This window comes from Chiloscyllium plagiosum, unplaced genomic scaffold (assembly GCF_004010195.1).
Source record: "Chiloscyllium plagiosum isolate BGI_BamShark_2017 unplaced genomic scaffold, ASM401019v2 scaf_52, whole genome shotgun sequence".
NCBI classification, from domain to species: Eukaryota; Metazoa; Chordata; class Chondrichthyes; order Orectolobiformes; family Hemiscylliidae; genus Chiloscyllium; species Chiloscyllium plagiosum.
The window spans coordinates 974,836-1,001,457 of record NW_025215381.1 but is presented as its reverse complement, the minus strand read 5'-3'; the positions used below and the strand labels follow the sequence as shown (position 1 = coordinate 1,001,457).

The following is a 26,622-nucleotide window of genomic DNA, read 5'->3' as shown; positions in this document are numbered from 1 at the left end:
AAAAGATTCTCACTGTCAACCCTATCTAAACCCCTAATCATCTTGTACACCTCTGTCAAGTCACCCCTAAACCTTCTTTTCTCCAATGAGAACAGCCCCAAGTGCCTCAGCCTTTCCTCATACGATCTTTCTACCATACCAGGCAACATCCTGGTAAACCTCCTCTGCACCCGTTCCAGTGCCTCCACATCCTTCCTATAGTATGGCGACCAAAACTGCACACAATACTCCAGATGCGGCCGCACCAGAGTCTTATACAACTGCAACATGACCTCAGTACTCCGGAACTCAATTCCTCTACCAATAAAAGCCAGTACGCCATATGCCTTCTTCACCGCACTATTTACCTGGGTGGCAACTTTCAAAGATTTGTCCCCTCTCACCCTAAACCTATGCCCTCTAGTTCTGGACACCCCCACCTGGGGGAAAAGACCTTGTCTACTTACCCTATCCATTCCCCTCACGATTTTATAAACCTCCGTAAGGTCAACTCTCAGTCTCCAACCCTCCAAGGACAACAGCCCCAGCATGTTCAGCCTCTCCTTGCAGCTCAAATCCTCCAACCCTGGTAACATTCTTGTAAATCTTTTCTGAACCCTTTCAAATTTCACAACATCCTTTTGATAGGAGGGAGACCAGAATTGCGCACAGTATTCCAAAAGTAGGCTAACCAATAACCCCAGATCCCCCAACCACCCACCCCACACACACACACACACGCACACATACAAGTTTGTGGGGTGAATCTGTACTTGCAGAATTACATTTTACTTTGTTCAAAAACTGCATGAATCCACGTAAGATTCTGTAAGTCAGTTTTGTAGATTAGAATCAGTCTGACCATTGTGGCACAGACAGCCTCACACAGGGAAGTTCACACCTTCAATACATTATCTGGGCCAACATGACAATTGTTAAAAATTCACTTGAGAATGTAACTTTTAAAAAAGTTTTGCGATTTACATATGAAAGAACTGAAACCAACATAGTCATTCTAACAAATGAGACACTTAACAAACAATCCAGGTCTTTTTCAACATATAATTTCAGTTCCATCACAATGTAAATATTTGCTATAAATTCTGTGTCTTACAATCTTATACTCCACAACCGCCTGAAGGAGCAGCGCTTCAAAAACTAGTGCTTCCAATTAAACATGTTGGACTATATTGGCAGCACAGTGGTTAGCAGTACTACCGCACAGCGCCAGAGATCCGGGTTCAATTCTCGCCTCAGGCAACTGTGTGTGTGGAGTTTGCACATTCTCCCTGTGTCTGCGTGGGTTTCCTCCCACAGTCCAAAAATGTGCAGATTAGGTGAATTGGCCATGCTAAATTGCCCGCAGTGTTAGGTGAAGGGGTAAATGTAGGGGAATGGGTCTGGGTGGTTGCTCTTCGGAGGGTCGGTGTGGACTTGTTGTGCCGAAGGGCCTGTTTCCACACTGTCAGTCATCTAATCTAATCATAACCCGGAGTTGTGTGATTTTAAACTTTGTGCACCCTAGTCCAACACCAGCAACTCTAAATCCTGTGTGAACCAATCTTTTCATGGAAAGGAAGAGGAAGAAATACAACACAGACTTTCCTTACAGGGCTCAGCTCTTCTTCATCCTCACTGCCACTGTCCGAGGATATTGAGGGTGGTTTTGTACTCTCTGCCTCCTCCATTGCACTGGAACTCACAATGGACACCGACACAACTTTACCGTACAGGTCAACCACTGCATAAACATTCTGCAAGGATGATGGGAGAGGAAAAGAAATATTCATTATTCATTAAAAATGACAGTCAAACCAGATAGAGACCAGCTACGTAGGGATTGGGATGAAATATATTACATGTGCACTATGTTGGCACAGTGGTTAGCACTGCTGCCTAAAAGCACCAGGGTCCTAGGTTTGATTCCAGTCTCGGGTGACTGTGTGTGGAGTTTGCATATTCTCTTCATGTCTGCGTGGGTTTCCTCTGGGTGCTCTGGTTTCCTCCCCACAATCCAAATGTGCAGGTCAGGTGAATTGCCCATGCTAAATTGCCCATAGTGTTAGGTGCATTAGTCAAGACGGTCTGGGTGGGTTACTTTTGGAGGTCAGTGTGGACTGGTTGGGCTGAAGGGGCTGTTTCCACACTGTAGGAAATCTAATCTAATCTACTCTCAAGCACAGCAAGAGGTCATTTGGCTCTCTGCTGATAATCTGGGACATATGAGCTCCTACCATTCCCTTTTCAACTCACTAGATCAGCATATCCTTCTATTCCTTATCCTCATATCTATCCAGCTTCAATGTATCAATACTACTTTCCTCAACTACAGAGGAATCTTGATTATCCAATGTTCGGATAATCGAATGCCGGATAAACATAGTTTACCCGAGCATCGGGGGCTTGTGATATTGTCCGGATAATCCGAAATTCGGATAACAGAATGCTAGATAATCGAGGCTCCTCTGTATTCCCTGCAGGAAGGAGTTCCTGACTCCCTTGGTAGAATATTTTCACTGACGTTTCACAATATCATTTATAAACATGAATGTTAGTGCAGGGTTGATAGCATGCCCCAAACCTATCACTTCTGACTTAAAAGGACAAGGGCAGTAAATTCACGAGAACAAAATACATTCCAGTAATAACTGCAAATCAGGAGGAGGAGGAGGGAGAGGATCTTGATGCAATTACAGCTATGAGGGAAGTGGTACTGGGGAAACGGAATGCTACTTTTACAACATTAAGAAATTCATCAGAACCTGGGGACTTGTCACTTTGCAGTTCAATTTACTCAGTACTACCTCCCTGGTAATTGTGAGTTCCTAGGAGATAGTGAGGTCTGCAGATGTTGGAGATCAGAGTTGAATGTGCATTGCTGGAAAAGCACAGCAGGTCAGGCAGCATTTGAGCAGGAAAATCGACGTTTCAGGATGGAGCCCTCCATCAGGAATGAGGCTGGGAGCCTCAGGGATGGAGAGATAAATGGGATGGGGGTGGGGCTGGGGAGAAGATAGGTGAGAGCGTAATAGGTGGTTGGAGGTGGGGGGTAAAGGTGACAGGTCGGAGAGGAGGGTGGAGGGGATAGGTGGGAAGGAAGATTGACAGGTGGGACAGGTCATGGGGCAGGGCTGAGCTGGAAGGTTCGAGCTGGGGTAAGGTGGGGTAAGGTGAGGAAACTGGTGAAGTCCACATTGATGCCCCAGGGTTGAAGTATCCGAGGTGGAAGATGAGGCATTCTTCCTCCAGGCATCGGGTGGTGAGGGCGTGGTGATGGAGGAGGACCTGCATGTCTTCGGCAGTGGGTTGAAATGTTAAGCAGTGGGGTTGGTTGGTGCAGGCGTCCCTAAGATGTTCCCTAAAGCGCTCTGCGAGAAGGCGTTCAGTCTCCCCAACTTCAGAGGAGACTGCATCGGGAGCAACGGATACAATAAATGACATGTTTGAAAGTACAGGTGAAATTTTGATAGATGTGGAAGGCTCCTTTGGGGCCTTGGATGGAGGTGAGGGGGAAGATTTGGGGCACAGGTTTTGCAATTCCTGCAGTGGCAGGGGAAGGTGCGAGGAGGGGAGGGCGGTTTGTTAGGAAGGTTGGACCTGACCAGGTGGTCGTGGAGGGAACGGTCTTTGCGGAAAGCAGATAGGGGTGGGGAGGGAAATATATCTCTGGGTGTGGGGTCCATTTGTACGCGACGGAAATGTCAGCGGATGATCCGATATATGCGGAGGTTGGTAGGGTGGAAGGTGGGGGACCAGGGAGGTTCTGTCCTTGTTGCGGTTGGAGGGGTAGGTTTCAAGGGCGGAGGTGCGTTCCTCCCTCCCTTTCAATTCCTGAGGTCATAAGTCACATGACACCAGGTGATAGTCCAACAGGTTTACCTGAAATCATAAGCTTTTGGAGTCATTTCACCTGACGAAGTATCAGCACTCTGAAAGCTTGCGATTTTTGGTAAACCTGCTGGACGATAATCTGTTGCCATGTGACTTCTGACCTTGTCCAGTCTAACACCAGCACCTCCACATCATGGTTTCAATTCCTGACTTACAGCTATTTCTGGGATTCTAATTGTATCCTGCCTAGTGAAGACCAACACAAACCCTTTGTCTGCCATCTCTTTATCTTCCCTACGAACTCCCCAGGCTCATTTTCTATGTGAACTAAACTTACTTTGTTAACTCTTAGTTTTTTTTTAAATATTAATTTTAAATACCCAAGGTAACCTTTCTGATCTGCTTTTATATTTTTGGCTAACTTTCTCTGCTACTCTAATTTTTCCCTCAATGTCAATCTTTTAGTAATTTCTGGCTTTTTAAAAATTTCTGTCCAATCTTCTGACCTGCCACCAAACTTTGCTGGTCAATAGTATTTTTGACATTCTGAGTTAATTGTGGGTGGGTCCATCTATTGGAATCTTTTGTATTTGTTGGAATAAGGTATATTCATCCCAAAAATGCTTTGCATCATGATAGCTACACTTCTATCCTTACCTCTCTGCACAGTTCCTAGCTTCTCAATATTGATAAAACAGATTTCTCAATATTTGACCATCAACTGTCTGTCAGTCACTGTAAGTGCAGATGCAGGGGTAGCTAGCAGTTGGGAAGGCAAATAGTGAGTTGTCCTTCATCAAAAGGGGACTTGAGCGCCAGAGTGAAGATGTCTCGCTGCAGTTGCATGGAACCTTGGTGAGGCTACATTTTGTGTACAATCTGATTTTCTTTCATGAAAAGGATATAGGACAATTCACCAGACTAATTCCAGGGATCTCTTCAGTAGCAATTTAGAAGATGGTCCCTATTTTTCTGGATTTTGGAAAAATGTAAGGTGATCTCATTTGAGCTAATAGGGGACGATGCAGGAAGGAGGATTCCCCCAGCCAGAGTGCAGTGAAAAGTAAAGTTTGCTAGATTTCTGGCATCCAATGACATTTGGGATTATGGAGATGGTGCAGGAAACTGATGATCAGGATCCAAATGACAGAGCAGGTTTAAGGGCCCTATTTTACTGAAGTTGATGGTTCAGTGTTTGGCCATGCTGAGATCCACCTGCTGTGGTTTTGGCTCTGTACCGTATTCAGTTGACTCGAGATCAATTACCTTAGCAATGCCTGCTGCTGCCACGCCCATGTCCTCTCCATCAATGAAGATGTGCATGGTATCATCACTGGCACGCTTCACTCCAACGCGGTTGCCAACCTGCAGTGAAAAGGCACGATCTGAAAATGGCCTTGGGCTCAACAGATGGCCCACTTTGGGATGGTGTCCAAGCAATCAGCAGCAATGTGGGTTTTGCTGCACACAGAAACTACATCGGTTGTCCTTCTAACCAACGACCCTCTACCCTGCCTTCCCTCTCCTGATGGTGCTGAGAAGGTGAATGTCAGCTTGACAGAGATGGTTTTTCCACCTTAGGGAATTGACGGGATTATGGGAGAGGGGATAGAGAGAGAGCGAGGTGCAGAGCGAGAGCGAGACACGTGCAGAGAGCGAGACACGTGCAGAGAGCGAGACACGTGCAGAGAGAGAGCGCGAGAGACACGCAGAGAGCGCGAGCGAGAGGGAGACAGACACACAGAGAGAGAGACAGACAGAGGGAGGAGGGAGAGACAGACAGGGCAAGGGAAGGGGCAGGGAGAGAGAGAGTCAGAGACAGAGTCAAACAGACATGTAGCTGAGAGAACTGCAGTGACATGTGCACTTGTTGGCTTCGTGCTGCAAGCAGTTAGTGGACAGTACAGAGAACTGGGTCCTGATCCCAACTGAAAGCCTCTGTCTTGCCCAGCTCAACCCCAACCTCAAGCTGCTGAGATCAGCAAATCCTAGACAAGGCAACCTGAGACATATCAGTCCAAATGGCTCGCCAATTCCCTTCAAATCAAATAGCTCAGTGTCAGTCTCAAAGCAGTGCTGCTTTCACACTGACCAAAGGCACCAAAGACAATCCATTTCTCTGAAATAAAAGATCTTTTCTGTCCACTTGATGGAGCCAGGAGGGACCTTGGTTTTAAAGAATCATCTGAAAAAGGCACCCGTGATAACGCAGCACGGCCTCATCCCCAACATCTACAAAAACTTGCTGAGGTCTCTGGAATGGGAGTTGATTTTGCAACAACGAGGTAACAGAGCGGGTGCCCAGTGAGTCACTGCTGACATGCAAAAATTACTAAAGGAAGAACCCAACTCAAGTGAAACAGTGAAATTAGACCCCCAAAAACAGACTTATCCCATTGCCAGGTCAGACCCTGTGCTCATGCAAGTTTTTAGATTAACGGGCCTTGTGTGAAACCCAGACTTTGTCGGACTCTGTCAGCCGCTCTTACCGTCAGCCGCTCCATCGAGAAACCGTAGTTCTGCTTCTGCAGCGTTCCGTTGCGCCTGACCTCGGAGCCACTGACCAGCCAGCTGACCTTTGACCTCAGATCCAGCAATGAAGATGGAAGCCCGGAGGAGGGACAGGAGACATCCAAAGGCTGAAGAGTGGTCAACCCAATGTGCAGTGAACCAGACCACTGTTCATCAATCTCATCGATCTTAACCTGTGGACAACAGCAACATAACAGGCCTTTCAGATGTAAACAAGGACAGGTGGGAAGGGTCCTGATGGGGGTCACTCTGCACTGTGATACTGCTGTGAGTGACAGGAAGACACTTCCTTCTGCATGAGTTCCCTTACATTTGGTCTCTGGACACTAGGCAAACTGAATCAAAGTCTCACCTGGTTTTTGATCATGTCTCTCGGATACAAAATGAGTTTGCATAGTGTCAGCCATGCTGGGCTCACAGCTGCATACTGTCAATTCAAGATAACTTAATGTCAATGTTAATCTAATAAAAGGAGGATTTTGTTTTTTTTAATCCACAGGATGTGGGCGTCACTGGGTGGGCCAGCATTGTATTGCCATCTATAACTGCCCAGAGAAGAGTTAAGAGTCTGGAATCACACGTAGGTTCCAGTTTCCTTCCCTAAAGAACTCAGTGAACCAGATGGATTTCTCCAACAATTGACAATGGATTCACGGTCATCATTAGACTCTTATTTCCAGATTTATTATTAAATTCAAATTTCAACATTCGGTCTCCAAAAGATTACCTGGATTAACAGTCTAGTGATAAGACCACAAGGCCTTCACTTGCCCAATATAGCTGACATGACAGGTGGCAACATTTGATTTTGGTGCTCTTTCACAGCTGACAGAGACAGAATTACCATTGTGCACAGTATTTCAAACATGTTGTACAAAGTTGATGAGTGCAGGGAGCACTTCCTTGGATTTAATCCCATGTTTTACATGTTCAGGGATTGTTTGGAAACAAAAACAGAAATTGTCGGAAAAGCTCAGCAGGTCAGGCAGCATCAGAGGAGCAGGAAAATCAATGTTTCGGGCAAAAGCCCTTCATCAGGAATCAGGGCTTTAGCCCGAAACGTCGATTTTCCTGCTCCTCAGATGCTGCCTGACCTGCTGTGGTTTTCTAGCACCACTCTGATCTAAACTCTGGTTTCCAGCATCTGCAGTCCTCACTTTTGCCTGCCTGGAAAAGCTCAGCAGTCTGGTCTGGCAGCATCAGTGAAAAGAAATCAGAGTAACGTTTCAGGTCCAGTGACCCATCCTCCGAACGGATGGGATAATACTCATACTGAATATACTTAATGACCCAGTCCCAATTGTCCTCTGACGTAAAGAATTCCACTGATTCATAGCCCTCAGAGATAAGAGATTCCACCTCATCTCAAGCTTAAATGGGCAACTCCTTATCCTGAGATTATGCTCTGTGGTCCTACGTTCTCTCACAAGGGAAACAACCTGCCCTCATGTCCAGTCCTTTAAGAATTTTTTATATCTGAAGATGTGTCCCATTGACGCCCAATAGCAGTTGTGTGTACTATTTACAAGATACCTGGAGATCACAGTCTCCAAGCCACTCACAACCCTGACTTACAAACATATTGCCATTCCTTCACTATCGCTGGGTCAAAATGCTGGCCTTCCCTCCCTAACGACATTGTGGGTCAACCTGTAGCAGGTGGACTGCAGCGGTTCAAGGTGACAGCTCATCACCACCTTCTCAAGGGCAACGTGGAACATGCAATAAATGCTGGCCAGCCAGCGACGTCCACATCCCACAAATGAACAAAAAAGGAAAGCCTTCTCTCATTCTTCTAAATGCCAATGAAAACCTACTCAATCTCTCCTCATAAGACAGGTCTTCCATACCAATGAACCTTCTCTGGACTGCCAACAATGCCAGACAAGCCAAACAGAGAACAGTCAGGGAATTCCTAGAGGCATGGCATTCATCCACAGATTCAATCAATAAACACATCGACCTGGACCCAATATACTGGTCATTGCAGCGGACAGCTGGAACTGACAACCGGAAGCAGCAGATACAAATCACTATAAATGCTGGAGGAAAGATCACAGAAGCCCTTCACAGGAGGCTCCCAAGCACTGAGGATGTCACCTAGACAGGGAACGAAACGTCTGCAACACAAATTCCCAGCTCGGCGAACAGAACCACAACAATGCCAGTATGTCTCTCTTTACAATGGGGGAGCATTTCAGGAGTAGACCATAGTACCATGAGCTTTAAGATACTACGGGCAGGGATAATAACAGTCCTTGGGTGATGATGTTAAATTGGGGGAAGGCAAACTATAACAATATTAGGCAGGAACTGGAGAATTTTGATTGGAGGCAGATGTTTGATGGTAAATCCACATCGGACATGGGAGAGTATTTCAAACAGCAGTTGATAAGAGTCCAGGAACAGCCATTTATGCATGAACGACAGATTGTATGAAAAGTTGTGAACCTGTTTGGTCACCATCTCAAAGAACTTAACAAGGTTTGTAAGTAACAACCCACCCTTCACAAAACCATGTTGACGATCCCTAATCAACTTATTCCTCTCTAGATAATTATAAATTCTGTTATAACCTTTTCCAACACTAGTGAGGTGGTGTCTCACTAATTTGATCAAGTATTTTGAGGTGGTGACGAAGATGATTGATGAGGAAAAAGCGGTCGTTCTTGTTTACATGGACTTCAGTAAAGCCTTTGACAAGGTCCCTCATGACAAATTGGTACAAAAGCTGAAGTCACATGGTATCAGGGTGCGTTGGTAAGATGGATACAGAACTAGCTTAGTCATAGGAGATAGAGGATAGCAGTGGAAGGATGCTTTTCAGAATGGAGCGTTGTGACTAGTAGTGTTCTACAGAGATCAGTGCTGGGTCCTCTGCTGTTCGTGATCTACGTAAATGATTTGGAGGAAAACTTGGCTGGTCTATTTAGTAATTTTGCAGACAGTACAAAGATTAGCGAGGAGGATTGTCAGCAGATACAGCCACACTAAACTGCCCATAGTATTAGGGTGGGGGAATGAGTCCGGGTGGATTACTCTTCGGAGGGTCAGTGTGGACTTGTTGGGCCGAAGGGCCTGTTTCCACACTGTAGGGAATCTAATCTAATCTAAAGGCCTGTTCCAAAGTACGTATTCAACTCCGCTGCCATTTCCTGGTTCCTCATTATTGTTCTCTCAGCCTCATTCTCTGAGCAGGCTAAGTTCACTTTGGCTTTTCTTTTTTATATATTTAAAAAAACTCCGTCTTGCTCTTACTTGCTAGTTTACCTGTAGTTTTCATTTCGTTTTTTGGACGACCTTCTGATGATTTTTAAAGCTTGCACAATCCTCTGTTTCACCACTATTCTTGGCAATAATGTTGTATGTTTCTTTCCTTCAATCGATTTTATCCTAAAAGGTCTTGGTTAATCTTGGCAAGTTTATCCCCTTCCAAGAATTCTTCCTCCTCGATGGAATTTTCTTTTTGGTGCAAGTCACAAACTAGTTTCTTGACCGTCTTTTCTGTGAAACTCCTTTCCAAGTCCACGTCAGCCAACTCTGCCCACATCCACAGAAATTGATGGAAAAGCTCAGCAGGTCTGACAGTATTTGTGGAGAGAAATCAGAGTTAACGGTTAGGGTCGAGTGATCCTTCCTTCGACTCTTCCGCTGTCCTCATCCAAGCATAATTACCCTTATATAAGTTTTGCACAGCTGTTTCTGACCCAAGCTTCTCACTCTCAAATGGAAGAGTGGTTGACAAAGAAATCAGGATCATGAAATTCAGTTAAGAAAGTGAAGTTGAGAACACAATCAGATCAGATATGATGTTATCGAATGTCGGAGCAGACTGAATTACTTCTTCCTATTATTTCAAAGGCCATACCTAATAAGGTGTCATCTTGCAGAGTGATGCTCTTGGCTGCATTCAACTGTGCAAAATGGAACATGTTGCTAAACTAATCAAGCATTCTCAGGGCTCAGACTGGAAGTAGTCAAAGTTCCCTCCTGACACTGGTTGAGGGCTCTCAAAACCACACTGCACAGGAACAAACCATTGCACTCATCTGAGGACAGAAGGCCTGACTCAATGCTGATCATGTCATGCTCACATAATGGTCTGTAATCATACCAGTGAAGGAGTTAGCCAATTCAGAACATTTCTGCAATCTTTGACCCATTTCTCCCAAGTCACATTACTTTTTTCCAATCACTGAAAAGTTCTCTTTTCAAGTATTTATCCAAACTTACAAATGCATCTCCATTCACCGCCCTTTCAGGCGCATCTGGTAGATCAAAAGTCCGCTCCTGACTCCCAAAGCCTATCCGCCATCTACAAGGCACAAATCAGGAATATGGTGGAGTACTTCCCTCTTTCCTGGTTAGTGCAACTCCAACACCACTCAAGAAGCTTGACTCCAACCAGGACAAAGCAACCCACTTCACTGGCACAACAGTGGGGAGGTCGCCGCCTAGTGGTATTATCACTGGACTGTTAATACAGAGACTTGGGGTCAAATCCCACCACAGCAGATGGTAGAATTTGAATTCAATAAAAAAAGTCTGAATTAAGGTCTGATGATGACCATGAAAACATTGTCAATTATTGGAAAAACCCATCTAGTTCACTAATGTCCTTGAGGGAATGAAACTGCCATCCTTCGCTGGTTTGGCCTACATGTGACTCCAGACCCACCGCAATGTGGTTTACTCTTAACTGCCCTCTGGGCAATTAGGGATGGGAAATAAATGCTGGCCCAGCCAACAACCGCCTTCATCTCACGATTGAATAAATATCATTCACAAGCAACCATTCCCTCCATCACTGATGCTCAGTTGCAGCAGTGAATATTATGTACCTCCCAAACCGACAATCATTTGCATCTAGAAGAACATGGGCAGCAGATACATGGGAACACCACCCATTTACAACTTTCCCTCCAAACCATTCACCATCCTGACTTAGAAATATATCCCTGGTCCTTCTCTATAGCTAGGTCAAAACCCTAGAACTCCCTCCCTAAGGGTACCTACAGCACATGGACTGCAACGGTTCAAGAAGGTAGCTTACCACCATCTTCTCAAGGGCAACTAAGGACAGGTAATAGTTACTAGCCAGCCAGCAATGCCCACGAGTGTATAGAAAGCCCCTATCTCATGGCCTGATGGTCTCAGAAGGTGTGCCTTCGTGTGGTTCATTGTAAATCTGCAAGCTCTTCCGATTTGCCAATTGCATAGGTTCTAGCACCACTCTCAATGTGAGCAACTGCCACACATTTTTTTCAAAGCTCCTTACACATTTTGACCACCACTTTTGGAAGGAGACCAAACAGCCCATTGAGTTCGATTTAGCCAGTCACATAGCCTTTTAATTGCCATCGGAACCCTATCAGGTGCTGGAATCCAAAGTAGACAGGCAGGAGGCTGGAAGAACACAGCAAGCCAGGCAGCATCAGGAGGCGAAGAAGTCGGTGTTTCAGGTGTAACCCTTCTTCAGGGCCCTATCAGACAGTGTATTCCAAATCCTAACCACTGGCAATACTAAAATTATTTTACTGATATTGCCTCTGGTTCTTTTTTCCAATCAGGTTCAATCTGTGACCTCTGGTTACCAACCCCTCAGCGACTGGAGGTGAGATTGGTTAATTCCTCCCGCTAAATAGTTGACAATTTTGAATATGTTAATCGAATCAGTTAGGAAGAGAGATTGGAAAGACAGGGGTTGTTTTCATTGGAGCAGAGGAGATTGAGAGGGCACATGATTGAGATGTATAAAATTATGAAGGTCAGAGATATGGTAGATAGGAGGAAATATTTCCCCTTGAGGGACCGATCAATTACAAAAGGGGCAGAAGGACTTGAGAAGATGTAAGGAAAATCTTTTTCATCCAGAGGGTGGTGAGAATCTGGAACTCACTGCATGCAAGGGTAGTAGAGGCAGAAATCCTCATTAAATTGAAATCGTACTTAGACGTGCACGTGAGATGCCAAGGCATTCAAGGCTATGGCCAAGTACGGTTGGTATTTCTGACTGGCTCAAGGACACAATGGGACATGCACGGTGGGGGAAAAATCCCCATCAGATACCCTGGACTAAAACTCTCTGAATTTGGGACGCGAGTTTGTGGCATTCACATTTGAACTAAGAGTCACTGAGCTCCCTGGCTCAGACAGACTATTATGCAAGCCTAGGGACAGCTATCTGGAATAGAGATTTAGCTTGTTCAGCTGAAGGAAGAGCCACAAAAACACCTCAGCTAAAGACAAAAGGACTGCAGATGCTGGAGATTACAGTCAAGAATGTGGTGCTGGAAAAGCACAGCAGGTCAGGCAGCATCCGAGGCGGAGGAGGATCGATGTTTTGGGCAAAAGCCCTTCAACAGGAATGAGGCTGGGAGCCTCGGGGGTGGAGCGATAAATGTGAGGGGGATGGGGCTGGGGGGATGGTAGCTGAGAGTACAATAGGTGGATGGATGTAAGAGTAAAGGTGATAGGTCGGAGAGGATCGAGCGGATAGGTGGGAAGGAAGATTGACAGGTGGGACAGGCCATGAGGATGGTGCTGAGCTGGAAGGTTGGAACTGGGATAAGGTGGTGGGAGAGGAAATGAGGAGACTGGTGAAGTCACATTGATGCCATGAGGTTGCAGGATCCAGAGGCAGAAAATGAGGCGTTCTTCCTCCAGCTGTTGAGCAATAAGGCTGCGGCAATGGAGGAGGCCCAGAATCTGCATGTCCTTGGCAGAGTGGGAGGGGGAATTAAAGTGTTCAGCCATGGGGTGGTGGGGTTGATTGGTGCAGGTGTCCCGGAGATGTTCTCTGAAGCACTCTGCAAGTAGGCGTCCTGTCTCCCAAATGTAGAGGAAACCGCACCAGGACGAAGGGATACAGTAAATGACATGTGTGGCAGTGCAGGTGAAACTTTGATGGATGTGGAAGGTTCCTTTGAGGCCTTCCACCACAGAATACACCAGGTGGCCTCCTTCTTTTAAGACTGCAATTTTCCCTCCCACGTGGTTGAAGATGCCCTCCAGCGTATCTCATTCACATTCCTGCACCTCCACCCTTAAACTCCACCCCTCCAACCGCAACAAGGACAGAACCTCCCTGGTTCTTCCACCCCACCAACCTCCGTATACATCGCATCATCCTCTGCATTTCTGCCACCTAGAAACAGATCCCACCAACAGCAATATATTTCCCTCCCCACCCCTTTCCGCAAAGACCGTTCCCTCTGACTACCTGGTCAGGTCCACACCCCCCAACAACCCGGCACCTTCTCCTGCCACCGCAGGAATTGCAAAACCTGCATCCACACCTCCTCCCTCACCACCATCCAAGGCCCCATAGGAGCCTTCCACATCCATCAAAGTTTCACCTGCACCTCCACACGTCAGTTACTGTATCCGTTGCTCCCGATGCGGTCTCCTCTACATTGGGGAGATCGGAAACCTACTTGCAGAGTGTTTTAGAGAACATCTCTGGGACACCCGCACCAACCAGCTCCACCGCCCCGTGGCCCAACATTTCAACTCCCCCTCCCACTCTGCCGAGGACATGTAGATCCTGGGCCTCCTCCATCGCCACAGCCTTACCGCCCAACAGCTGGAGGAAGGATGCCTCATCTTCTGCCTCGGGACCATCCAACCCCATGGCATCAATGTGACATTCACCAGTTTCCTCACTTCCCCCTCCCCCACCTTACCGCAGTTCCTACCTGCCAGCTCGGCTCCATCCTCATGGCCTGTCCCACCTGTCAATCTTCCTTCCCACCTATCTGCTCCACCCTCCTCTCTGACCTATCACCTCCATCCACCTGTTTCACTCTCAGCTACCCTCCTCCCCACCCCCACCCCACCTCCCCCAAGGCTCCTAGCCTCATTCCTGATGAAGGGCTTTTGCCCAAAATGTTGATTTTCTTGTTCCTCGATGCTGCCTGACCTGCTGTGCTTTTTCAGCACCACACTCTTGACTCTAAAAATAATGAAGGAGGCAAAAGTGAGGACTGCAGATGCTGGAAACCAGAGTCTAGATAAGAGTGGTGCTAAAGACAATGAACACCAGGCTGCAGAGCAAACAACGGAAACATTCTGGAGTCTACAAAAGTCCAAAACCATTCAACTTTTAATCAGTTTGCTTATACACAGAGAGACTGAACATTCCACACCATTGTACTCCATGCAATCCGATTTGCCTTTAAGTGTGAAGGCATACCACTATCAGTAGAACTTTAACCTGCATCCATCCAAGAGAAATACTGGATATTCCAAACTTTTGGAAACTCATTCATTTTTATGGAAGAACCTCATCTAATAATCAGGAGGCTCATTCAGCCCCAAACAGAGCAGCAATAGTTAAGTAATCAAATCCAGATTTGGTGGGAGATAAAGGGGAGCCATCAGTCAGCATAACTGGGGAACCCTGATCTCTAAGGGAGAGCTGATTCAGTGAGAGGTTCGGTCAGAGTCCAGAGAATCAGCCACAACCAGCTGCAGCGAGCCACCAGTTGTAACCATCACAGATTCAGGAAAAGAAAGACAGCAAGCGATCTTCTCATCCACGAAGCTCTACATGCTGCCGAGAAGCGACCGCACAGCTGGGATACCGACCCGGGTAGTGCCAGCGACGTTCACCACCATCAGAAGCTGACAGAAACCACTTCAGGCGTGAGCACAAGGTCATCGAGACCCTCTGTGCCAGCTCAGTTAGATAGGGCAGGAAGAGTGGGGCTTCAGGGCTGATGGGCACCCCTGGGGAAGGGAAGCAGGACAGGACCCTGGGACTAGCATTTCTCTCTCGCGCGCTCTCCTCTTTCCTGTCACCCAGTAATTAACAGCTCTCAGTAATTTTAAACCCACAGTACCATATCAGGATTGTAAGTGTTAACTGGGGTGCTAGTTAGCTGTCAGATATGTCTCACTTCACTTAATCTGTAACATTGGGGTTTTTGAAATATTCATGCGGGCTCAGGGATTCGCATTGCTGCCTCACAGCACCAGGGACCTGGGTTCGATTCCAGCCTGGGGTCCTGGCTGGGTGGAGTTTGCACATTCTCCCGCCCCTGGTGAGTTTGCTCCGGTTTTCTCCCACAATCGAAACTTGTGCAGGTTAGGTGAACTGGCCATGCTAAACTGCCCATATTGTTCAGGGATCTGTAGATTAGATGCATTAGTCAGGGCTAAGTGTAGGATAATAGGGGAGGGGAATGGGTGTGGGTGGCTTACTCTTCAGAGGGGTTGGTGTAGACGTGTTGGACCGAAGGGCCTGTTTCCACACTGTAGGAATTCTATTCTACTTCTTCAATTTTGCTTGTTTTAATAAAATCTGAGTTTCCTTTGCTTCTGAAGTATCTGTCTCCTGGGTTTTTCACCACATCAAACCTCACTACATAAGCCCAGTGTCAGAATCAGGGAGCTCGTATACAATAAACCAACCAGCAGTCCCTATGGACAGAAGTGCTCTCTCTGAGCTGTAGAATTCTATGACTCTAATTGCATCTTTGCCATGTCAACCGCAAGGAGAATACTGTTCAAGTTACCTCGAAGAGCTCATCAGACCTCAACTCCTTCATGCTCAGAACGACCCCATGGGAAAAGCCGTGGATCCGAACAGCTCGACACCCGTCATTCTGCAATGCCACATTCTTCCCGCAGTTGGAGTGGAAGCGGTGCGCGATTCCTGGAACTGAAAGTGACAAACACTGTCAGGGTGAGGCGTTAACCACATTTTCTCCTCACTGCCAAAATCCCGCACTTGTGCGACCCCTTTAAAGCAATAGCACTTGTGGCTTGACGTGCTCATTGGAGAAACTGTTCAGGAGGAACAAAGGTCAGTGTTCGAGGTGCCCGGACCTCACACCAGGGGTCTGACTTTAGACACTTGATACTATCCAGGCCACACACGAATAGTGCATATGTTGTCTCTGTGGGATGGAGCTGATAATTTGGAGCTTTCCCGCACTCATGCACTTATTAGAAATTTGTACGCTTTTTCTACTATGATTTGAAAATACACATGGGCACATGCCAGAGAGTTTGTCACATCTCTCTCTCCCCCACATGTCCAATGCTTGCAGGACAATGCAGGAAGCAAAAACGTGTTCCCCAACCAGTGTGAACAGCTGTTGCAATAAAGAACCCAAGACCCTGGTGGCCAACATAGTCTTAACTGGTTCAGTAAGTTGCAGTGGAAGGAAGGGTGGCGATGAGGTGGCTGGGGTTGGAGAAAAGATCTCTCCGATTTGCAGCAGCATCTCAGACCCAGGTTGTCTACTCAACAATAGATTATTGACAATGTTTGAAGGGCCAAATGGCCTACTCCTGCTCCTAGTTCTTATGTAATGCTGTGGAACAGAGCAAAAGGGTTGCTGGCGATGATGGAGGAATGTGCATACCTGGGGAATGTATTGGGAAGGATTTCTCGGTGGCATTGCTCAGTGATAGGCTGTTGTCCATGGGTGGTGAGCCACTGGTAATAGATACTTGGACGCACTGTCCGTACAGATCAACCACAGCGTAAAGCTCTGCAGGCAGAGGAACCAGGTCAGTAATAGCAGCTGCAGTACACTCACCGAAAACCCATTAAAGCAAACACTTATTTCTACTCTCCACTGGAAACTGGGCAGCACTGCTCGGGGAGGTGAAGAATAACAGGTAATCTCAATGTCAGGTAGCCTTGTCTCCGAGATGCAACTGAACATGAAAATCTAGCTGAGATAAGACGGGCTGCAACTACGCACTCAGCATGTTGATCACGGTCCATCCTTTGTTAAGAAATATGATGGAGATGGAGATTACTCTTCTTAAAGCCAATGGATCCCCAAAGACAACCCCTGTGAACAGCTTGATGACAGGTATTCCTACAATGTCGCCCAAGGCTTCACCTGCCACCTACAGTTTAAAAGGAAAACACTTGCATGGTTAGCTCGTTGATGAATGCGCACCCCCCTCATCCCCCTTCCCTTTTTGCTCTCAGGCATTTCTTTCCCTTATCTTAAATCATTCCAATTGGGAGAAATACAGTTTCAGAGACAAGGACAGGCTCTTCTGACAACATCAGCTCCTGCTGAGGTAAGGGACTACAAGGCTGCTGTGCCCCTGGACTGACTCCTGATTGCTGAACTCACAGTGACTCCATGCGAAAAGGGTTTATACACCATTTCATGCACTAGCTGACTGGAGTGTTAACTCAAAGCTGAGCACCACAAGGGACGAGGCTCTTCCCTCCAGCCAAGTAGAGAGGGCTACATGTGGGACCTTTCAGGGTGTGGGGGCTTCAGTTTTCACATCTCTTCTCAAGGGTACTGCCTTCACAACTGGGCAGTGTCAGACTTGGAAAATGACCTTAAATCCTGAGAAGAGGGATTTAACCAATAAGCATTTGGTTTAGAAGGAAAAGAGAGAGATCGATAGAAAGAGATGGAGTGTGAAAGATGAAATATAGAACCTTCAAAATTCTGACTTGGAAGAATATTGCTGTTTCTTCATTGTTGCTGGGTCAAAATTCTGGAACTCCCTTCCTGACAGTATTTCCCAACATGTTAACAACATCAAGAAGGCAGCGCACACCACCTTCTCTATGCCACAAGCGCCCACTTCCCATGAACAAATATTTTTTAAAATGCAGGAGAGGGGGCAAGAGAACAAGAAAGCGCAAGAGGCCATAGTGAGGGAATGAGTGCGAAGGAACACGGGAACAGGAGCAAGAATGAAAGACAGCAAGACAGCGTGACACAGTGAAAAACTGAAAGAACATGGCTGAGGGGATGTGAGTGGAAGTGAAATAGAATAAGACAGCATGACAGAGTGCGATCGCAAGGGAATGAGGGTGTCAGGATTACACAGCAATAGAATATCAGCAAGAGACAGCATCATGGGAGAACGAAAGACAGCACGAAAGAAGAGAAAAAGTGCTCTCCCTACTGAGTCAAAGCTTTCAAACTGATTGACAGACTGCTGTCTCCATATGCCAGATGTGAGTGAAAGCTGGTCAGTACATCAATGTTTGCTGATGGATCCTCCCTCCGTCATGGTCAGACACGAAGCACATCTACCTCATGGTGATAACTTACCTGGTGGTAGGCCCAGGCACGCCACGCCCTGATCCACCCCGTTGATGTAGTAATGGAGGTCACCATTCAAGCTGCGCATCATCCCAATTCGTGAGCCAGTGGTTAATGAGTCCAGATCACAGCCATAATTGTTGCGCATCGTGTTCCCATCTTGCATGATAGCTGTGCCACTGAAAATGGGATGGGGGTGATAAGTCAAGACCACCAGAAAGACGTTAAGGACTGAAGCCACTCACAACAGGCAATGAGACACACCCATGCATACCAACTCTGCAATGCAGAGAACTGATTGCACCAATAAAGACTGGGATAAGCTCCTCTCGCGATTGGTCAAGGAAAACCTGTGCATACCATTAGGGACAGCAGGAATCAAAGCAGGGTCAGTCAGGATTGAACAATGTGGAAGAAAGTGAGGACTGCAGATGCTGGAGATCAGAGTTGGGAACGTGGTGCTGGAAAAGCACAGCAGGTCAGGCAGCATCCAAGGAGCAGGAGAATCGACATTTCAGGCATAAGCCCTTCATTAGGAATGAGGCTTCCTGATGAAGGGCTCACGCCCGAAACATCGATTCTCCTGCTCCTCGGATGCTGCCTGACCTGTTGTGCTTTTCCAGAACCACACTCTCGACTCTAACAATGTGGGCACAGGCTCAAGAGACCAAATGGTCTCTGTGCTAATGATCCTGAACTGGTTCCCAGGCTGACAACATCTAAATGTTAAAAGTTCTCATCAAAACTTTCAAAAATTGATCGATGATCTCTCCCTCTTCATCTCTGATCTCCACCAGTTCCAAAAAGTCCCTCCTATCCAGCCCCTACAGACTTCTCTATTTCCATTACCTGATCTAGCTCTGATGCCCCTCCCTATCGCTGTAACCTCCTCCAGGCACTACACCTCTTCCCATCTCTGTAACCTTCTCCAGGCACTACACCTCTTCCTATCCTGCCATTACGCCATTTTTTTCCCCCCCATCTATTACATAGAACCTCGTCAAAAGCTTTACTGAAGTCCATGGAAACAATGTCTACCGCTCTGCCCTCAATCTTTTTGGTTATGTTCTCAAAAAACTCAATCAAGTTTGTGAGACACGATTTCCCTTGCGCAAACCATGCTAACTATCCCAAATCATACCTTGCCTCTTCAAATGCATATAAATCCTATTTTTCAAAATCACTTCCAATAACTTACCCACCTCCGAAGTCAGACGCACCGGTGTATAGTTCCAGGCTTCTCCTTACATCCCTTCTTGAACAAAGACACAACATAACAATTCTCCAGTCATTTAGCACCTCACCTGTATTTATAGATGATACAAATATTTCTGCAAGGGGCCCCACAATTTCCTCCCTAACTTCCCTGAGGTACACTAGATCAGGTCCTGGAGATTTATCCACCTTTATATTTTCTAAGGTCTCCACCACTTCCTTTTCCGAGGCATCTGTGAATCTCTGCCCTTGCTGCTCCTAGTTTTCACCCTAAAGGGTTGTGTTGGACATGTCCTCCCCCAGTAACTTTTTGTATGCTTCCCACTGTTCTGCTGCAGATTTACTCTGAAGTAACTGTTCCTAGTCGATTTTGGCCAGATCCTGCCAGAAATCTCCTCTCTAAACCCTTTATACTAGGATTATCCCAACTGGTATAGTTGAAATCCCTTAATATAACTACTGTATTACTGTATGTGCAAACCTTAGTGAACTGACTACCTAACTGCTTCTCAATTGCCCGCTCATTGTTTGGAGACTTATAATTCACTTTTTATTCCCAAGTTCTATCTACAAAGTCTCGTGTCGACTCTTCCAAGATAGCATCCCTCCTTACTGCAGCAACTGACTTTTTAACTAATAATGTGACACCAACTTCACTTTTTCACCCTTCCCTGTCTTACCTTAAGATTCTATATCCCAGAACAATAAGTTGCCAGTCTTATCCCTCTCTCAAACACATCTCTGTGATAGGAACAAAATCACAGTTCCACGTGTTAATCCATACCCTTAACTCATCAGTCTTACTTCAAACATTCCTGGCATTAAAGTAGAGGCCATCCAGCCTTGCCTTACTCCCTTGACACACCATGTGGCTGAACTTGCTCTGCCTTAGTTCCTTTTCTAGCCAGACTGCGTTGGCATTGAATTAGACATGCATGGACATTAGGTTCCATGTTCTCTTCGTCACGCCCATTCACCTCTCCCTCCATCAATTCTGATCGACAGCAAATGACCGAGTTCATCTCCATGCCTGAAATGGTTCCAACATTAGAGAGCATTGCCACAAAATGCCCATAACAATGTGTCCTCCTTTGATCAATGGCCTGTCTGACTTTCTCCTGCAGGTGTCAGAGTGTGGAGCAGGAGCCATACTACAAAGAGTGTCATGTGCCTCTCAAACACCAGGGTGAGGGCTCCACAGCCATTGCCTAACACGCTGAGCCAGTTGGAGCAAAAACCATGGCTTGACCAGCATCAGTGTCATTCCTGGCCACACCTCAAAGGTGGAGCCTCTCTGGACAAGGAAGAGTGAACCGAGATTAACGCCAGATCTAATATGAAATAAATTCACCACCCCTTCTACCACAAACCCCCCCAAACAAAGCATTCCAATTTCGGCATTACCTCAGCATCCAAGTGTCATAGTCTATATCCGTCATAGTGCTGGGAAACTCGAGGTCATCCGGACGGATTGCTGTAACTCCTAAATAAGGGGGAGTCTCAATATTAACTATGACAGGAAAAATGTGATTAAAGTGGATAATAATGGGAAAAACACACAGCAGAATGAACACAGCACAACAAATGGATTTAACACAGCTCGTTCAAACAGAATATATACAAACAGCATGCAACACTGGGCACTTACAACACAAGCACAAGCTACAATCTAGGGTGGCACAGTGGTTAGCACTGTTGCCTCACAGCGCCAGGAACCTGGGTTCAATTCCACCCTCGGGCAACTGCCTGTGTGGAGTTTGCACATTCTCCCCGTGTCTGCGTGGGTTTCCTCTGGGTGCTCCAGTTTCCTCCCAAAGATGTCCACTTCAGGGTGAATTGGCCATACTATATTGCCCATAGTGTTCAGGGTTGTGTAGCTGAGGTGCAGTAGTCAGGGGAAATGGGGTAATAGTCAGGGGTAATAGGGTGAGGGAATGGGTCTGGGTGGGACACTCTTCGGAGGGTTGGAGTGGACTTGATGGGAGAAATGGCCTGTTTCCACGCTGTAGGGATTCTATGGTACATTATTAATGCAGACATGTGCATTACCAAGAAACATCCCTCAGACTCGCCAAAATATGTATATTTAGTTATACACATACACAATATAAATACATACACAGTAATGGGAGGCTGTCTAAAATAAATTAGTCATATAATCATGCACATCATTTAACCACAGAGTCTATCAGCAACTGTGACTGATGCATGCACACCTACTTAGTCTGGAATAAAAACAGGCAATGCTGCAAATAATCAGCAGATCAGGCAATATCTGTTCACATTTCATCAGGCGGATTAAAAAGTTGGGCGCCGTAACAGGTTCTTTTCTTTACTTTTTTATGGGATGTGGGGTGTTTGCTGGCTAGTCCAGCATTTACTGCCCATCCCTAACTACCTTCGAACTGAGTGGCTTGGTCAACTGTTCCATATAGCAGTGTAGAATCAACCCCATTGCTACAAGCTTGTAGTCCCATGGAGGACAGGTTGGGTAAGGAAGCAGCTTTCTCTTCAAAAAGAAGATTTGTTAACTGGATGGATGTTTTTAACAACTCAGTTGTGGTACTTTGCACAAATTCTGGGTGCCACACAAAAAGAAGGATGTAAACCAACTTTCCCTCTAATTGCAGTGACTCTAAGGTCTGTGGCACGGAGAGCAGGATGTCAACACTGGCTTCTAGTTCTGGCAGTCACTGTCACACACAGACTAAGGGGTCTGCTGAGGCAGAAAAATGAGCAGGAACGTTGATGTGAACGCACTGGAGGGAGTGTAAAAGCCGCTTTCAAGAATAGATCAGGAACAAGACAATTTAGTTATGAATAAAGATTGGAGAAGTCGGAATGTTTTCCTGTGAGAGGAGATTTGATAGAAGTTTTCAGAATCGTGATGGTTCTGGACAAATTGCATAGGGAGATGTAAAAGGACCAAGACACAGAAGACACAGTCTTAAAATGTTTGCAAAAGAAGCAAATGTGAGGCTCACTGCCACAGAAGATTGTAGAGACCAGGTCATTGAGTATATTTAAGACTGAGATCTATAGGTTCTTGATTGTCAAGGGGACCAAGGGTTACAGGGAGAAAGCAGGAGAACGGGGTTAGAAAGTTATCAGTCATAATTGAATGGCAGAGCAGACTTGATGGGGTGAATGGCCTAATTTCTGCTCCTATGTCTTATGGAGAAAAAGAAAAACCCTTGTACAGTGAATGGTACACCCTGGTACATTGCTGGAAGTGTGGTGTTGGCAGGTTTAATTGACGCATTGAAGAGGGCACTTGATGCTTATTTCAACAGATACAACGTGCAAGGTTAATGGGAAAAAGGAGCAGATTGACTAAGTTAAAATGGCCAGAGAGCCAGTTCAGATACTATTCCTCCTGTGATGATAATATGGCTTTAAAAGGTGTCTTTTGCCCTTTTTTTTTGACAAAGAGAGGTCAAGATAGAATGGTCTGTTCCCAATCAATAAAGTCAACAGCTCGAGAGACCTTGGGCTATTTTTTTTTCAAGTTGGAACAATAGAAGCAGCATGAAGGGGTGGGGCCAAGCTCCCACAGAACCAGCATTTCAGTTCAACTTTCAGTGGCTGTTGGGTTTGGAAACAGTTATACATCTTTCCCTGCGATAGCAAAACGCTTCAGTTTTCTCTCTCTCTCTCTCTCGCACACACTTTTCGCTTGATGTTCTGTCCTCTTGGACTGGAGAATTTCATGGGAGATAATTGACTTCCTGAAGGGTATGTTTACGGGATGCTACTATATTGGAACAATTGCTGTTCAGCAGTTAAATTATCTATTATTGCTAAGTTTTCCAATAGAGTTGTTCTTCCAATTCTTCTTTTGTTTGCTTATATTTTAATTATAGTGCATGAATAAATAAGTTTTGCTTCAAGCCTAGTAGTTTGACTAATCGAACTGCATCTGGAACATGCCTCACACTTGCTTTAAAAATAACAAAGAGTTAGGGTCTAGGCTATCTCCATACACTCCTACTTCAGCATAACATTTCTGCGAGTGGTATACAATCAGTGATCGATATACGGTCACCATTACCGAGATTCACTTTATGTTCCAGATTTATTGACGGATCGACCGGCTGCCATGATGGGATTTGAATCGAGATAGCTATCCTAGTGACATTACCACGACATCACATCTTCTCCCCAAAGATTTGAAGGAAATGCAAATTGTTTCTCTGCCTGATCCTAAGAGTGCTTCCTGCATTTTCTGTTTTTATTTCAGATTCCCAGCTTCGGTGACACTTTGTTGATCTCAACTTGGGAAACACACGGGCCAGTGTGAAGCTTACTCACAGTGCAACTGGGTCCAAAGGATTAGATTCCATAGGCGAACAGGAAAAGTTGATGTGAGTGACACTTCAGATCATGTACTTGGGAAGACAGTTCTCCATGAGATGATTCACAGTGGAGCTCACTTTAGTTGTCAGCTACAGAAATCCATAGCTGCAGCATTTGGGTGACGTCAAAGAGTAAAACATGGAAGTTTGGCTCGGGATATGGGGTTGGTAGCTAAGCTTCCAGATTTCAGAGTTGCATGCATACCTGTCTCTAACTTTTAGGTGCCAATTTCTGGGCATCAATGCCAGAAACGTTTTGAATGACCCCACTACAGACCTCTGTGAAAACCAGCATGGTGGCTACAAACTGTTTCTTGACCAGTGGCCGCCTGGGCCAGTCTCAAGATTGATCATCGTCACAGGTATAGACTTTCCAGCAGGGACTGGGCGATTGCAGCCCCCCTTCTGGTGTGAGCCTCAGCTCACCTCTCACTCTATCGGGAAGTCACCTATTTTGTTACTCACCTGCCTCGATGGATCCAGACCACCGGTCTACCATTTTCTGAATCAATATTTCAAACATCTCTCCTTCTCTCAATGCTCTGAAAAGTAAATCAACAAGCTAGTTGTTGAAAGTATTTTTTTTTAAAGAAAGCAACTGATAACTTCACAAATAGAAGCAAGAAGAAGGCATGTCTTGCCCTCAAACCTGACCCTCCAACTAATAAGATCCCCCAAGAACATCGGCATATTCGATTCTATTCAGAATCTCCTGGCAAGAAAAGTCCCTTATCCAAGGAATCACTGGACCTTCATTCAAGGAAACTGTACCAGAATCTTTCATTTGTTCCTGAATGACTCCAGGAACTTAAAGCCTTTGATAAAATCAAGATTACTCTTTTTCAGTTTGGTACTGAATACGTACCTTCATTTATCAGGCTCAAAATTCTGACAGAGGAATAGCAAACAGACTTGCATTTCCATAGCACCTTTCAAGGCCCAAGGATGTTTCAAAGTGCTTCACACTTTTTATATTTGAAGCCTAGTTCTTGTTATAATGGAGGCATGATAGGCTCTGACCTCCCAGTTCCAGGGTCCTTGACCTCACACCTGGGCGGCACGGTGGCACAGTGGTTAGCACTGCTGCCTCACAGCACCAGAGACCCGGGTTCAATTCCCGCCTAAGGCGACTGACTGTGTGGAGTTTGCACGTTCTCCCCATGTCTGCGTGGGTTTCCTCCGGGTGCTCCGGTTTCCTCCCACAGTCCAAAGATGTGCAGGGTCAGGTGAATTGGCCATAATAAATTTCCCGTAGTGTTAGGTTAGGGGTATGGGTGGGTTGCGCTTCGGCGGGTCGGTGTGGACTTGTTGGGCTGAAGGGCCTGTTTCCACACTGTAATGTAATCTAATCTAAACCTCTTCACAATGACCTGAGCCCACATCTTATGTTGACAGCGAACCCTCACCACACACCCACGCCACCCAATGTCACTCCCTGACCCCATGCCTCTCAATGTTGTCCCCAATGCCCACATCTCCCGACATCTTTTCCAAACCCCACGCCTCTCAACGCCATAATGCCATGTCTCCCGACATTGTCTCTTGACCCCAATTCAACACATGACACCACATCAGAGTCAAAGCAATTGGGCATTCGTAACCTGATTGGCAGAGTAGTGGATGGAAAGACTGAGAAATATTAGGAATAGATAGGCAGCACAGAACCTGTATATTGCTGAAAAAATAAATTTTATCAAAGCTTTTCATTTCGCACTCATCAACACAATTCAAAACAGCAGAGAAAAAGAAAACTACATTTCCAGTGAACTCTCATCTCACACTATATAAATCTTGTTTGAGATTCTTATGAGGTGAGGATTAGAGAAAGACAAAAAAAACCCAACAAAACCTGCCTTTTTTAGTAATGTTATGAAGGTCACAAGAGGGAAGGGATGCTACAATATAAAATGGGCAATGCAATGCCTATGAGAGCGAATCTCTGCTACGGCAACTGCTCACATGCTGCACTCTTCCAAGGTACAGCAGGTCCAGTTCATGACTGGATCAGAGTTCACATCACATTAAACAATGAAAACCACTTTTCTCCAATGCTTCCCAATGCAGCCAATAATGTTCCTCTGACTTGCAGTCATTGTTTTCTTGGCACACACAGTAAGATCCAATAATCTAGCAATGTCAGAATAAGTCACATAACCTGTTATACACGTCAATGTTAATTTGAGGAATAAATACAGGCTGAGATATTGTCCCCCCACTCTGGAGCTAAGATCTCTGAAGTGGAATTTGAACTGATGACGGTCTCACCCCAGTGAGAGTGCTACACTCTCAGCATGGAATCGGAATACTTTCCTGCACTTAATCAATTACCTGAAAAGACATTATTTGGCTTTTTGGGGAGGAGGCATGTGGGGAGAATTGTGGAATGATGGTAGGGTGGTAGAATTGTGTTGAGTCATTAAACTCCAGATAGGAATGCTGTGGGTATTTGATGGACTGGCTCACTTTTTTCCAGCTTGCAGGTCTGTCGTATGATTTACTTGACCTTGAATGAAAACACCACTGACCAGCCACCCCATGATCCAAGAATCAGCAAATACGGCTACCTAACTTCTGCCGTCCGTGCCCAAATTTGTAACCGGCCTTGTTCAGCAATCGAATTTGCTCTGTTCCCTTACAATGTCTCTTGGTTACACAAATCTCGTCCTGGT

At 45.9% G+C, this 26,622-nt stretch overlaps 1 protein-coding gene across 1 annotated transcript in view; it reads right to left on the bottom strand.

Moving 5' to 3' along the window:
* Positions 1–26,622, bottom strand: part of neurl4 (neuralized E3 ubiquitin protein ligase 4) — a 136,327-nt gene that overhangs the window by 42,648 nt on the left and 67,057 nt on the right. The window contains exons 12-19 of the mRNA XM_043686888.1: positions 24,419–24,495; positions 21,003–21,081; positions 18,393–18,562; positions 16,716–16,844; positions 15,861–16,006; positions 6,300–6,515; positions 5,077–5,175; positions 1,590–1,733 (exon numbers count right to left, since the gene is read on the bottom strand). Of these exons, the coding sequence (XP_043542823.1) occupies positions 1,590–1,733; positions 5,077–5,175; positions 6,300–6,515; positions 15,861–16,006; positions 16,716–16,844; positions 18,393–18,562; positions 21,003–21,081; positions 24,419–24,495 (1,060 nt within the window). The remainder of the gene's footprint in view (positions 1–1,589; positions 1,734–5,076; positions 5,176–6,299; positions 6,516–15,860; positions 16,007–16,715; positions 16,845–18,392; positions 18,563–21,002; positions 21,082–24,418; positions 24,496–26,622) is intronic.